This window comes from Entelurus aequoreus, linkage group LG07 (assembly GCF_033978785.1).
Source record: "Entelurus aequoreus isolate RoL-2023_Sb linkage group LG07, RoL_Eaeq_v1.1, whole genome shotgun sequence".
NCBI classification, from domain to species: Eukaryota; Metazoa; Chordata; class Actinopteri; order Syngnathiformes; family Syngnathidae; genus Entelurus; species Entelurus aequoreus.
The window spans coordinates 82359779-82372278 of NC_084737.1; the positions used below are offsets into that span (position 1 = coordinate 82359779).

At 40.8% G+C, this 12500-nt stretch overlaps 1 protein-coding gene across 1 annotated transcript in view; it reads right to left on the reverse strand.

Moving 5' to 3' along the window:
* Positions 1–12500, reverse strand: part of LOC133654328 (copine-9-like) — a 249625-nt gene that overhangs the window by 24196 nt on the left and 212929 nt on the right. Inside the window, exons 14-16 of the mRNA XM_062054640.1 lie at positions 8257–8318; positions 7605–7651; positions 1857–2038 (exon numbers count right to left, since the gene is read on the reverse strand). Of these exons, the coding sequence (XP_061910624.1) occupies positions 1857–2038; positions 7605–7651; positions 8257–8318 (291 nt within the window). The remainder of the gene's footprint in view (positions 1–1856; positions 2039–7604; positions 7652–8256; positions 8319–12500) is intronic.

The following is a 12500-nucleotide window of genomic DNA, read 5'->3' on the forward strand; positions in this document are numbered from 1 at the left end:
ACATTTTACATTTCCCAGGAAACTTCCGGTTGAAAAGGTCTATGTATGATTACGTATGCGCGTGACGTCAATAGTTAAACGGAAGTATTCGGACACATTGAATCCAATACAAAAAAGCTCTGTTTTCATCTCAAAATTCCACAGTATTCATTGACATCTGTGTTGGTGAATCTTTTGCAATTTGTTTAATGAACAATGAAGACTGCAAAGAAGAAAGCTGTAAGTGGGATCGGTGTATTAGCGGCTGGCTGCAGCAACACAACCAGGAGGACTTTGACTTGGATAGCAGACGCGCTAGCCGACGCTAGCCGCCGACCGCATCTATGATCGGGTGAAGTCCTTCGTTGCTCCGTCGATCGCTGGAACGCAGGTGAGCACGGGTGTTGATGAGCAGATGAGGGCTGGCTGGCGTAGGTGGATAGCTAATGTTTTTAGCATAGCTCTGTGCAGTCTGGTTGCTAAGTTAGCTTCAATGGCGTCGTTAGCACAGCATTGTTAACCTTCGCCAGCCTGGAAAGCATTAACCGTGTAGTTACATGTCCATGGTTTAATAGTATTGTTGATCTTCTGTCTATCCTTCCAGTCAGGGGTTTATTTCGTCTGTTTCTATCTGCAGTTAAGCCCGATGCTATCACGTTAGCTCCGTAGCTAAAGTGCTTCGCCGATGTATTGTCGTGGAGATAAAAGTCACTGTGAATGTCCATTTGGCGTTCTGGACTCTCATTTTCAAGAGGATATAGTATCCCAGGTGGTTTAAAATACAAATCCGTGATCCACAATAGAAAAAGGAGAGAGTGTGGAATCCAATGAGCCAGCTTGTACCTAAGTTACGGTCAGAGCGGAAAAAGATACGTCCTGCACTGCACTCTAGTCCTTCGCTCTCACGTTCCTCATCCACAAATCTTTCATCCTCGCTCAAATTAATGGGGTAATCGTCACTTTCTCGGTCCGAATCTCTCTCGCTGCTGGTGTAAACAATGTGGAAATGTGAGGAGCCTTTCAACCTGTGACGTCACGCTACTTCCGCTACAGGCAAGGATTTGTTTTATCAGCGACCAAAAGTTGCAAACTTCATTGTCGATGTTCTCTACTAAATCCTTTCAGCAAAAATATGGCAATATCGTGAAATGATCAAGTATGACACATAGAATGGATCTGCTATCCCCGTTTAAATTTAAAAAAAAAATCATTTCAGTAGGCCTTTATGTGAAGTGAAGTGAATTATATTTATGTAGCGCTTTTTCTCTAGTGACTCAAAGCGCTTTACATAGTGAAACCCAACATCTAAGTTACATTTTTAAACCAGTGTGGGTGGCACTGGGAGCAGGTGGGCAAAGTGTCTTGCCCAAGGGCACAACGGCAGTGACTAGGACGGCGGATGCGGGGATCGAACCCGGAACCCTCGAGTTGCTGACACGGCCGCTCTACCAACCGAGCTATAAACTATTTTCACGTGCGGATGAAAACACTGACAGCATTTCAACCAACCCCCAATTATGTTAACGTAATCCATCAGCATCAGAACTAATGTTTACTTCAGGAGGTCGCCTACAGCCACAGCTGTTCTTCAAAAATGACTGCGGTTAACTGAATAGAGATTGGAGCTTGGTCAAAAAGTGTATTTGTTGTTTATTCACGGATCACCTCCCACCCCCGCATTAATACATGTACCAGTCATTTTGGGGATGGAGTGAAAGCTGATGGCTGCAAGGCATGCTGGGAGATTCCTGCTGGCACGGAGACGAGCGTAACTTCTCAGCCAGCTGCTGTCGCAGCGACGACCCCTGGTCCAAACCGCACCCCGCTATGGGTGAGGTGTGTGCGAGTGTGACGGCAGCTGTTTGAGTGTTCCTTACCAGTGGGAAAGCGTGGGATATTTTGCCATCGGGGGGCAGCTTAGCACCAAAGCCGTAGGCGGGGAAGAGCTTGTCGCTGTCGTAGTCCTGGATAATCTCACCCACCGCTTTCAGGGCCATGGCATATGCGTTCATCTGGTAGGGGCTCATATAGTGGAGGGAGGTGGGCTGAGATGGATTGCCTGGCGGGAAGGAACACCAAATAGCATAAATATCAGCAAAATATACAGTCGTGGTCAACTTGTGAAGAACATCCTGTCATGGCTGCCTTCAGTTTCCTATTAGTTCTACAACTCTTATTTGTTTGGGATGTAGTGATTGGAGCACATACTTGTTGGTCGCAAAAAACATTCATGAAGTTTGCTTCTTTTATGAACTTATTATGGCTCTACTGGAAATGTGAGGGTCAAAAGTATACAAACCCCGTTTCCATATGAGTTGGGAAATGGTGTTAGATGTAAATATAAACGGAATACAATGATTTGCAAATCCTTTTCAAGCCATATTCAGTTGAATATGCTACAAAGACAACATATTTCATGTTCAAACTGATTTTGCAAATAATCATTAACTTTATAATTTGATGGCAGCAACACGTGACAAAGAAGTTGGGAAAGGTGGCAAAAAAGACTGATAAAGTTGAGGAATGCTCATCAAACACTTATTTGGAACATCCCACAGGTGAACAGGCTAATTGGGAACAGGTGGGTGCCATGATTGGGTATAAAAGTAGATTCCATGAAATGCTCAGTCATTCACAAACAAGGATGGGGCGAGGGTCACCACTTTGTCAACAAATGCCTGAGCAAATTGTTGAACAGTTTAAGAACAACCTTTCTCAAGCAGCTATTGCAAGGAATTTAGGGATTTCACCATCTACGCTCCGTAATATCATCAAAGGGTTCAGAGAATGTGGAGAAATCACTGCACGTAAGCAGCTAAGCCCGTGACCTTCCATCCCTCAGGCTGTACTGCATCAACAAGCCACATCAGCGTGTAAAGGATATCACCACATGGAACACTTCAGAAACCCACTGTCAGTAACTACAGTTGGTCGCTACATCTGTAAGTGCAAGTTAAAACTCTCCTATGCAAGGCGAAAACCGTTTATCAACAACACCCAGAAACGCCGTCGGCTTCGCTGGGCCTGAGCTCATCTAAGATGGACTGATGCAAAGTGGAAAAGTGTTCTGTGGTCTGACGAGTCCACATTTCAAATTGTTTTTGGAAACTGTGGACGTCGTGTCCTCCGGACCAAAGAGGAAAAGAACCATCCGGATTGTTCTAGGCGCAAAGTGTAAAAGGCAGCATGTGTGATGGTATGGGGGTGTATTAGTGGCCAAGACATGGGTAACTTACACATCTGTGAAGGCACCATTAATGCTGAAAGGTACATACAGCTTTTGGAGCAACATATGTTGTTATCATGGACGCCCCTGCTTATTTCAGCAAGACAATGCCAAGCCACGTGTTACATCAACGTGGCTTCATAGTAAAAGAGTGCGGGTACTAGACTGGCCTGCCTGTAGTCCAGACATTGAAAATGTGTGGCACCTAAAATAGCAGAAGGGAGACCCCCGGACTGTTGAACAACTTAAGCTGTACATCAAGCAAGAATGGGAAAGAATTCCACTTCAAAAATGTGTCTCCTCAGTTCCCAAACCTTTACTGAGTGTTGTTAAAAGGAAAGGCCATGTAACACAGTCAGGCCTGGCCCTAACCAATCTGGCGCCCTAGGCAAGATTTTAGGTGGCGCCCCCCCACACATCGGCAGTGAAGTGTATATACTCACAAAAAGCTGAATAGCTTTGTCTTTGACCTTTTTTTTTTACTTAAAGAAAGCAAATTAACATATTATATGAGAATGTTATGTTATGATTATCTTTAACCGAATCACAGCAGTGCTCAAATTAAAAAACAGCATTCCCTCTCATGTGATATTGCTTAATTAACATTAATGATGTGCACTTTAACAACTAGGCTTACTACTATACCTAATATATAAAGGGGTGGAAAAGTGACTATTACCTGCAGGGCAAACATTAGCTAACCAGAAAGCAATAACAATGTAAACAGAAAACACCTGCTTAAAAGATCTAATACAAATGTCCCTGAGGAATGTAAGGTGGGAGTACTGTAATTACCTAACGTTACATTATTATTTTCCATAACAATTTAGCCCCCTCCACAATATTAACCCGACGTTAAAACAGAACTAGCTATTTATTGATTAGCAATTGCCGAATCATGTAACATTAGCTTAATGCTAAAAAGCCAGGTTACTATCACATTCTGTAACAGACAAATAATTTCATGTATGCTAACGTTACCTACCTGCTACCTCTGTCTTTTTCTCGTTTCTCCTCCTCTTCTTTTCTATTTTTTCTTCCCTGGGCACCTGACAGTTTTGGCCGTTTTGACATCTTGTGTTGATTTTTTGATGTGGTGACGTCCAAAAAGAGTCATGATACGGGAAGGGAGGGGGCGCACCCACGGGGGTGGAGGGGGCGTAATGTTGTAACAAATAATATTTCTATTAAATAGGCTTTACTTTGCATTTTAATTAACGTGGGATTATTTTTTGTATTTAGAAATAATAGTACCAACTTGTTTTTCTTTTTTTTTTTCTCCAACATTTGTGGCACTGGCGTGGCGCCCCCTGATGGACGGCGCCCTTAGCATTTGCCTATACGGCCTATGCCACGGGCCGGCCCTGAACACAGTGGTGAACATGCCCTTTCCCAACTACTTTGGCACGTGTTGCAGCCATGGAATTCTAAGTTAATTATTATTTGCAAAAAAAAATAAAGTTTATGAGTTTGAACATGAAATATGTTGTCTTTGTAGCATATTCAACTGAATATGGCTTGAAAAGGATTTGAAAATCATTGTATTCCGTTTATATTTACATCTAACACAATTTCCCAACTCATATGGAAACGGGGTTTGTACGTACAGCAATGTTAATATTTGCTTACATGTCCCTCTGCAAGTTGACCTGCAATAAGGTACTTTTGGTAGCCATCCACAAGCTTCTGCTTGACCACTTGACCACTCCTTTTGACAAAATTGGTGCAGTTCAGCTAAATGTGTTGGTTTTCTGACATGGACTTGTTTCTTCAGCATTGTCCACACGTTTAAGTCAGGACTTTGGGAAGGACATTCTAAAACCTTCATTCTAGCCTAATTTAGCCATTCCTTGACCACTTTTGAGGTGTGTTTGGGGTCATTGTCCTGTTGGAACACCCGACTGTGCCCAAGACCCAACCTCCGGGCTGATGATTTTAGCTTGTCCTGAACAATTTGGAGGTAATCCTCCTTTTTCATTGTCCCAATCAGCGGGGCTGCCTAGCCCCCTTGGATTTGTCCGCTTCCTCACTCATCACTCTGGTAACACTTAGCAATTAATTCCTACACATAGTCTTACACCATACACCCTTTGGATTTTGTCCCACTCCATTCCTTTGTTGTTTAATTAAATATATTGTTATTTATTCATAATTGTATATTGTTTATATATTTAATAAATATATAGAGCAATATTTCCCCCTTGTGGTTCTGTGCCGTCACAACTCCCTCCTCCATCCATGACAAGAATACTACTAACCGCAACATGTAAGTGTAAAAAAAACAACAACAACATTATGATTTTTACATTTCACAAGGTGCTTGTTCTATTTTTAAACAAAGAAAACAATCTGAAATTGTCTTTATTTTTAAGTTATCGTGGTAAAATCACGGCACGATAACTTAAAAATAAAGACAATTTCAGATTGTTTTCTTTGTTTAAAAATAGAACAAGCACCTTGTGAAATGTACAAATCATAATGTTGTTGTTGTTTTTTTTACACTTACATGTTGCGGTTAATAGTATTCTTGTCATGGATGGAGGAGGGAGTTGTGACGGCACAGAACCACAAGGGGGAAATATTTTATGCTCTATGTATTTTATTTATATATATATATATATATATATATATATATATATATATATATATATATATATATATATATATATATATATATATATATATATATATATATATATATATATATATATATATATATATATATATATAAATAAAATACATAGACCAAGGTGCTTGTTCTATTTTCAAACAAAGAAAACAATCTGAAATTGTCTTTATTTTTAAGTTATCGTGCCGTGATTTTACCAGTCCGGCCCACTTGGGAGTAGATTTTTCTCCACGTGGCCCCCCGATCTAAAATTACAAAAAGCATCCAGCTGCAGTTGAATCTAATTGGAGTGACACTTTTATTGTAAACGCTGATCCAAAATCAGAGGAGGACGTCAAAGTCAAGCTAGCAAGAAAGTTTGGAGGGGATACAAAATAAAACATTTTTATAGGTCTCAGATTGTAACTGCAGCAAACGTCTGTGCTTCTAATTATTAGTTGAGGAAGGTTGGTGTCGACAATTCCAACATTTCACATTCTACTACCCAAACCAATAGGGGGCAGTGCAGCGCCCCCATGGTCAAACATGTATGGATAATTCCAGTAGCGCAGTGGTGTCCAAAGTGCGGCCCGGGGGACATTTGCGGCCCGCAGGTCATTTTTTTAACGGCCCCACGGCACATTTTTAAAATACGGCTGAAAAAAATTCAAAACATAAAAAGTGGTATAAAAGAGCAAATAGGTGAAATGTAACAAGAAAATGTTGTGATGTTTACTGTAATAACACAAAGCTGCCATGCAGGCTGTTTCTTTCTTTAAAAAATAATAGTGAATCAAAATCAATGTCATTATGAATTATTGACCTATTCGAGGCTCCAATTACGTCACATTAAATATTGCACTTTGAGATATTTTTTGGGGCAAATGTTGCATATTTTGTGTTTGCCATAAAAAAAACTGAGCTGTTTTCTTTAAAGAAGGACCTAAAACGAAAAAAAAAAGAACATAAAGAACAATAAAACGTATAATTGACGGATGGATCTGAAGTTGATCTCGAGACTATTGTGTTAAAAGTAAACAGTAAAAAAAAATGTATAATTTATTTTGTAACACTTTAATGAGAAGGACCCTTTTGGATCCCCAATAATTTTAGTGTGATTTGTTTTTAAGTGTCATTGCTCAAAAAAATAATAATGAATTAAAATCAATGGTGTTATTGACCTTTTTAATATTCCACTTAAACATTTTATTGGGTAAAATAATGCATATTTTGTGTTTTTCCCATTAAAAAAAACATGGTTTTCTTTGACAACAAGAGCATACAACTTAAATGTTTAAAAACGTTATATTGACAGATAAACCTAATGTTGATCTAGAGATTTAAAACTTGAATAATAATACAAATAATAATACTGAATAATGAAACATTTTTAAATATTTTTTTGACCAAAACCCTTTGGGGTCCCTGGGATCAAGCCTGAGTGGAAGCCTAAATGTATATTTTGTATACATATATTGTATTGGTTTTTAAAATAAATGGCCCCCGCTTGCTTTGATTTTTTAGAATGCGGCCCTCAGTGGAAAAAGTTTGGACACCCCTGCAGTAAACGATTCGATGAAAAACGAATCTAAAATATTCATCATGCCATACTGAAAACAAGTCTTTAGTTATTGAATTCTAACACTTCCACACGTCTTGGGCAATTGTTAACAGTTTCTGTAGTGTTTGTACTGGAACTTCCAAGGTCGCACTCGATGGTCCTTCATTGAGTTCCAATGACATCACGCAGGAATACGTGTCTTACCATTGGATGCTGTAAACGTGTCTTACCATTGGATGCTGTAAAGTCTATGGCAACGGTGAAATTCAGCTGCGTCCTGCGTGATGAAGACAAAAACAACAACAACATCGTCAATATGCATCATAAAGTACGTCCCTCATTGTTCTTTGGTTCACAAATGATTGTGTACGCCACCTTCTGGTTTCGGATGGAACGCATACAACCTTCAATTAAAAGTGAATGAACTGGATAGATCCAGATGTTTACATATGAGATTTAGCAGCGTGAACTTTGTCAAATGTAATTTTGTCAAAGTCAATATGCACAAACACGCACACACACACACACACACACATGCAACACACACACACACACACACACACACACACACACACACACACACACACACACACACACACACACACACACATGCAAACACACACACACACACACACACATGCAAACACACACACACACACACACACACACACACATGCAAACACACACACACACACACACACACACACATGCAAACACACACACACACACACACACACACACACACACACACACACACACACACACACACACACACACACACACACACACACACACACACACACACACACACACAGTCAGAACAACCATCAGGATGGCATTGAGGTTTTACTTTGAGAGCAGGCTCATTATTATTCCACTCACCCTCCTCGGATGAAATCCACAAAGGTGTACTCGGACTCCACTTTGAAGGACAGCAGAGTTACCTTGCAAACACACACACACACACACACACACACACACACACACACACACACACGCACATACACGCACATTAAGAGCAAAAAGGGGTGATGGAGAGGTAATGGAACAGGCATTTATTTAGATGGAAGGGACAAAAACAAACATGTTGCCAGGCAGGATACCAGCCAGCCATAAACAGGGGGAATACAATATATGTAAAAGGTTACAGTATCGGTGTAGCGTATATAGAGAAAAGACAAGTGGTGTGACGGTACGTTGGTACGGAGTGTTTAGTATGCACACTAAAAAATGTTGGGTTAAAAAATAACCCAATTTTAACCCAAATGCTAGTTCAGAAAAGGAAAAACCACTTATTTCGGTTATTTTAACTCAACATTTTGGGTTAATTTAACTTTTGCGTTGAATTAAGTTAAGTTATGATAACTTAATGTTGGTTTATTCCCAACCAATCTATTGGGTTGAATTTATTTAACACAAAAGTTGAGTTATGCTCACTACAATGTTGGGTTATTCCAAAAGCAACTATTGGGTTGCGCAATTTAGCGCTCCTTGACCCAGTAGTTGGTTAAAAACTATACATTTTACTGCTGGTTTGTCCTACTCCTTCTTAACTACTGATCACAATTATTTTAATTCCATTAAAATATACTCAAAAGCAAGATATGAGTGACATTTATTGTTTTTACAAGAATTGCTGTGTATGGCAGGGACGTCAAACTCAATTTAGATTTGAGAAAAATGTACTCCCAAGTGGGCTAGTTCAGAAAAGGACAAACCGCTTATTTGAGTTATTCTAACTCAACATTTTGGGTTAATTTAACTTTTGCGTTGAATTATTTAACCAAAAAGTTGAGTTATGATAACGTAATGTTGGTTTATTCCCAACCAATCTATTGGGTTGAATTATTTAACACAAAAGTTGAGTTATGCTAACTCAATGTTGGTTGATTCATAACCCAAATATTGGGTTGAATTTATTTAACACAAAAGCAGAGTTATGCTCACTACAATGTTGGGTTATTCCAAAACCAATTATTGGGTTGCGCAATTTAGCGCTCCTTGACCCAGCAGTTGGTTAAAAATGACACATTTTACTGCTGGTTTGTCCTACTCCTTCTTAACTACTGATCACAATTATTTTAATTCCATTAAAATATACTCAAAAGCAAGATATGAGTGACATTTTTTTTTACAAGAATTGCTGTGTATGGCAGGGGCGTCAAACTCAATTTAGATTTGAGAAAAATCTACTCCCAAGTGGGCTGGTAAAATCACGGCACGATAATTTAAAGGCCTACTGAAATGAAATGTTTTTATTTAAACGGGGATAGCAGATCCATTCTATGTGTCATACTTGATCATTTCGCGATATTGCCATATTTTTGCTGAAAGGATTTCGTATAGACTTACTTACTTAGGCCTTAGTATTCCCTGAGGAACATAGGCCGCCGACGAAAGCCTTCCATCCATTCCGGTCTTGTGCCTTTCGGTGGAGTTGTTGCCATGACAGCCCCTCAGCCCTCATCTCCTGTTCCGTGCTTCTTCTCCAGGTTGTTCTTAGTCTCCCTCTGTTTCTTTTCCCCTGTGGGTTCCATGTTAGTGCCTGTTTGGTGATTGATTGATTTGGTTTTCTGAGTGTGTGGCCTATCCAGCTCCACTTCCTTCTCCTGATTTGCAGTTCCACTGGTTCTTGTTTGGTGAGTTCCCACAGGTTGGCATTGGTGATGGTGTCTGGCCAGTAGACTCCTAGGACCCGACGGAGGCAACGGTTTACGAATGTCTGTAGTTTATTGAGTATGCTATTGGTGGTTTTCCATGTTTCTGATCCGTACAGCAGGATGGATTTGACATTTGAGTTCAATATTTTCAATTTGGTTTTGAGAGAAATGTTTTTTGCTCTCCATATTTTGTTTAGTAAGTTGAATGATGTTCTTGCTTTACCTATTCTGGATTTGACATCTTCATCTGCTCCTCCACCTACACTGATTATGCTCCCCAAGTATGTAAAACTGACTACCTCCTCTAATTGATTATGGTCCATTGTTATTGGTGTATTGTTCTTGTTATTGATACGCATGACCTTTGTTTTTTGTGAATTGATCTTAAGCCCAAGAAATGCAGCAGTTCTTTGTAGTTTTTGTGATTTGTCCTGCATCTGTTGGTGAGTGTGAGCCAGGAGAGCTAGATCGTCTGCAAAGTCTAGGTCCTCTAGTTGTTCGGTAAGGCTCCACTGTATGCCGGTTTTGCTGTTTTTGGTTGTTTGGTTCATGGTCCAGTCAATACAGAGGAGGAAAAGGAAAGGCGAGAGTAGACATCCTTGCCGCACCCCAGTCAGGACCTGGAAGGCCTCCGCCGGGCATCCGTCATGTAGGACACGACATCGCATCCCTTGGTAGGTGCTCTTGATGATGTTGATGAGCTTCGGTGGGATGCCATAGTGTGCCATCAGCTTCCACAGTGTCTCACGGTCGACACTGTCAAACGCCCTTTCAAAGTCTATGAAATGAATATATCCTGGTGAGTTCCATTCCATGGATTGTTCTATTATAATCCTGAGGGAGGCAATTTGGTCAGCACAAGATCTTCCATTTCTGAAACCAGCCTGGTTATCCCTCAGTTGTGCATCGACCAATTTCCGCATCCTTTCTAGTAGTATGTGGTTAAGCACCTTCCCTGGTGTTGAGAGGAGCATAATACCCCTGTAGTTTTTACACTCCCTGAGCTCTCCTTTCTTGGGAATCTTCATGATGTTGCCATCTCTCCAGTCTGATGGGATTGTTCTTCCTCCCAGATAGCTTGCATGAGATGGAAAAGCATGCTGGAGGATGTTTCGATATCTGCTTTGAGAGCTTCTGCTGGTAGCTCATCTGGCCCTTCTGCCTTTCCTGCTCTCAGGGCTTTGATGGCCTTCCTGATTTCCAGTTTGGTGGGGGGGGGGGTTGCAGTTTATTTCAAGCATGATTGGAGCTGGTGGAATATCTGCAGTCAGTTGAGGGGGCTCTCTGTTGAGTAGGTCTTGAAAGTGATCAGTCCACCTCTGGAGTTGATCTTCCTTGGTTGTGAGGAGTGTACCATTTGTGTCTTTAATATGCATTTGGGCTTGTTTAAATTTGCCGGTGAGCTGCTTTGTGGTTAGATAGAGTTCTTTCAGATTGTTCTTCCCTGCTGCTTCCTCTGCCTGCTGTGCTAGATCTTTTGTCCCTTCTGACACTCTTCTTCACATTCTTGTTTACTACTTCATATTCTCTTTGTGCTGCTGCCTTTCCGGCTCTAGTTCTGCATCTGTTGACTACCTCCTTTTTCTCCCTTCTCTCACTCACTTTCTTGTGGGTTTCTGTGGATAGCCAAGGTTTGTTTGTGGACTTTTTTCTCCCTACCACTTCTGCACAGGTCTCCTTCCATGTGGACTTCAAACCTTCCCAAATCCCTTCTACAGTTCCTGGTGCTTGTGTTGTCTGGTCCTGTAGTGCTTGAAACCGGTTGTGTAATGTGACTTGGTATAGTTCCAAAGTGCCTATATCTTGGAATTGTTGTATGTTGAATTTGATCCTCCCTCCTCTTTGTTTCATGCATTTGAATTTCAACTGGAATCTTGCTGTGACTAGGTGGTGGTCAGATGCAGCGTCAGCTCCTCTTCTCGCTCTGACATCAAGCAGTGAGCGCCTGAATTTCCGGCTAATGCAGATGTGATCAATCTGGTTTTCAGTTGTGTGGTTGGCAGAAACCCATGTTGCTTTGTGGATGTCCTTGTGTGGGAAAATGGAACCTCCAATAACCAAGCTGTTGTCTGCACATGCTGTAGCAAAGCTTTCTCCGTTTGCATTCATTGTTCCAAGCCCTTGCGTTCCCATTATCAGCTCATAGCCATTGTTATTTCCTCCTATTTTCGCATTCATGTCCCCCATTAAGACCATGATGTCCTTTCCTTTCTTTTTCTGAAGAATGTGGTATAGCAGATTGTAAAAGTTGTCCTTCGTTTCATCCCCTGCATCGTTGGTAGGGGCATAGCATTGTACTACTTGAAGGTTTATTTTCGTATGCGTGGTATGGAATTTTGCAGTAATGATCCTTGAGTTGAAGGGTTCCCAACTGATGAGGGCCCTCTGAGCTTCTTTGGATAGCATGAACCCTACACCCTCTGTATGTGGTGCAGAGTCTTCTGGGTGCCCTGAGTATAATATGGA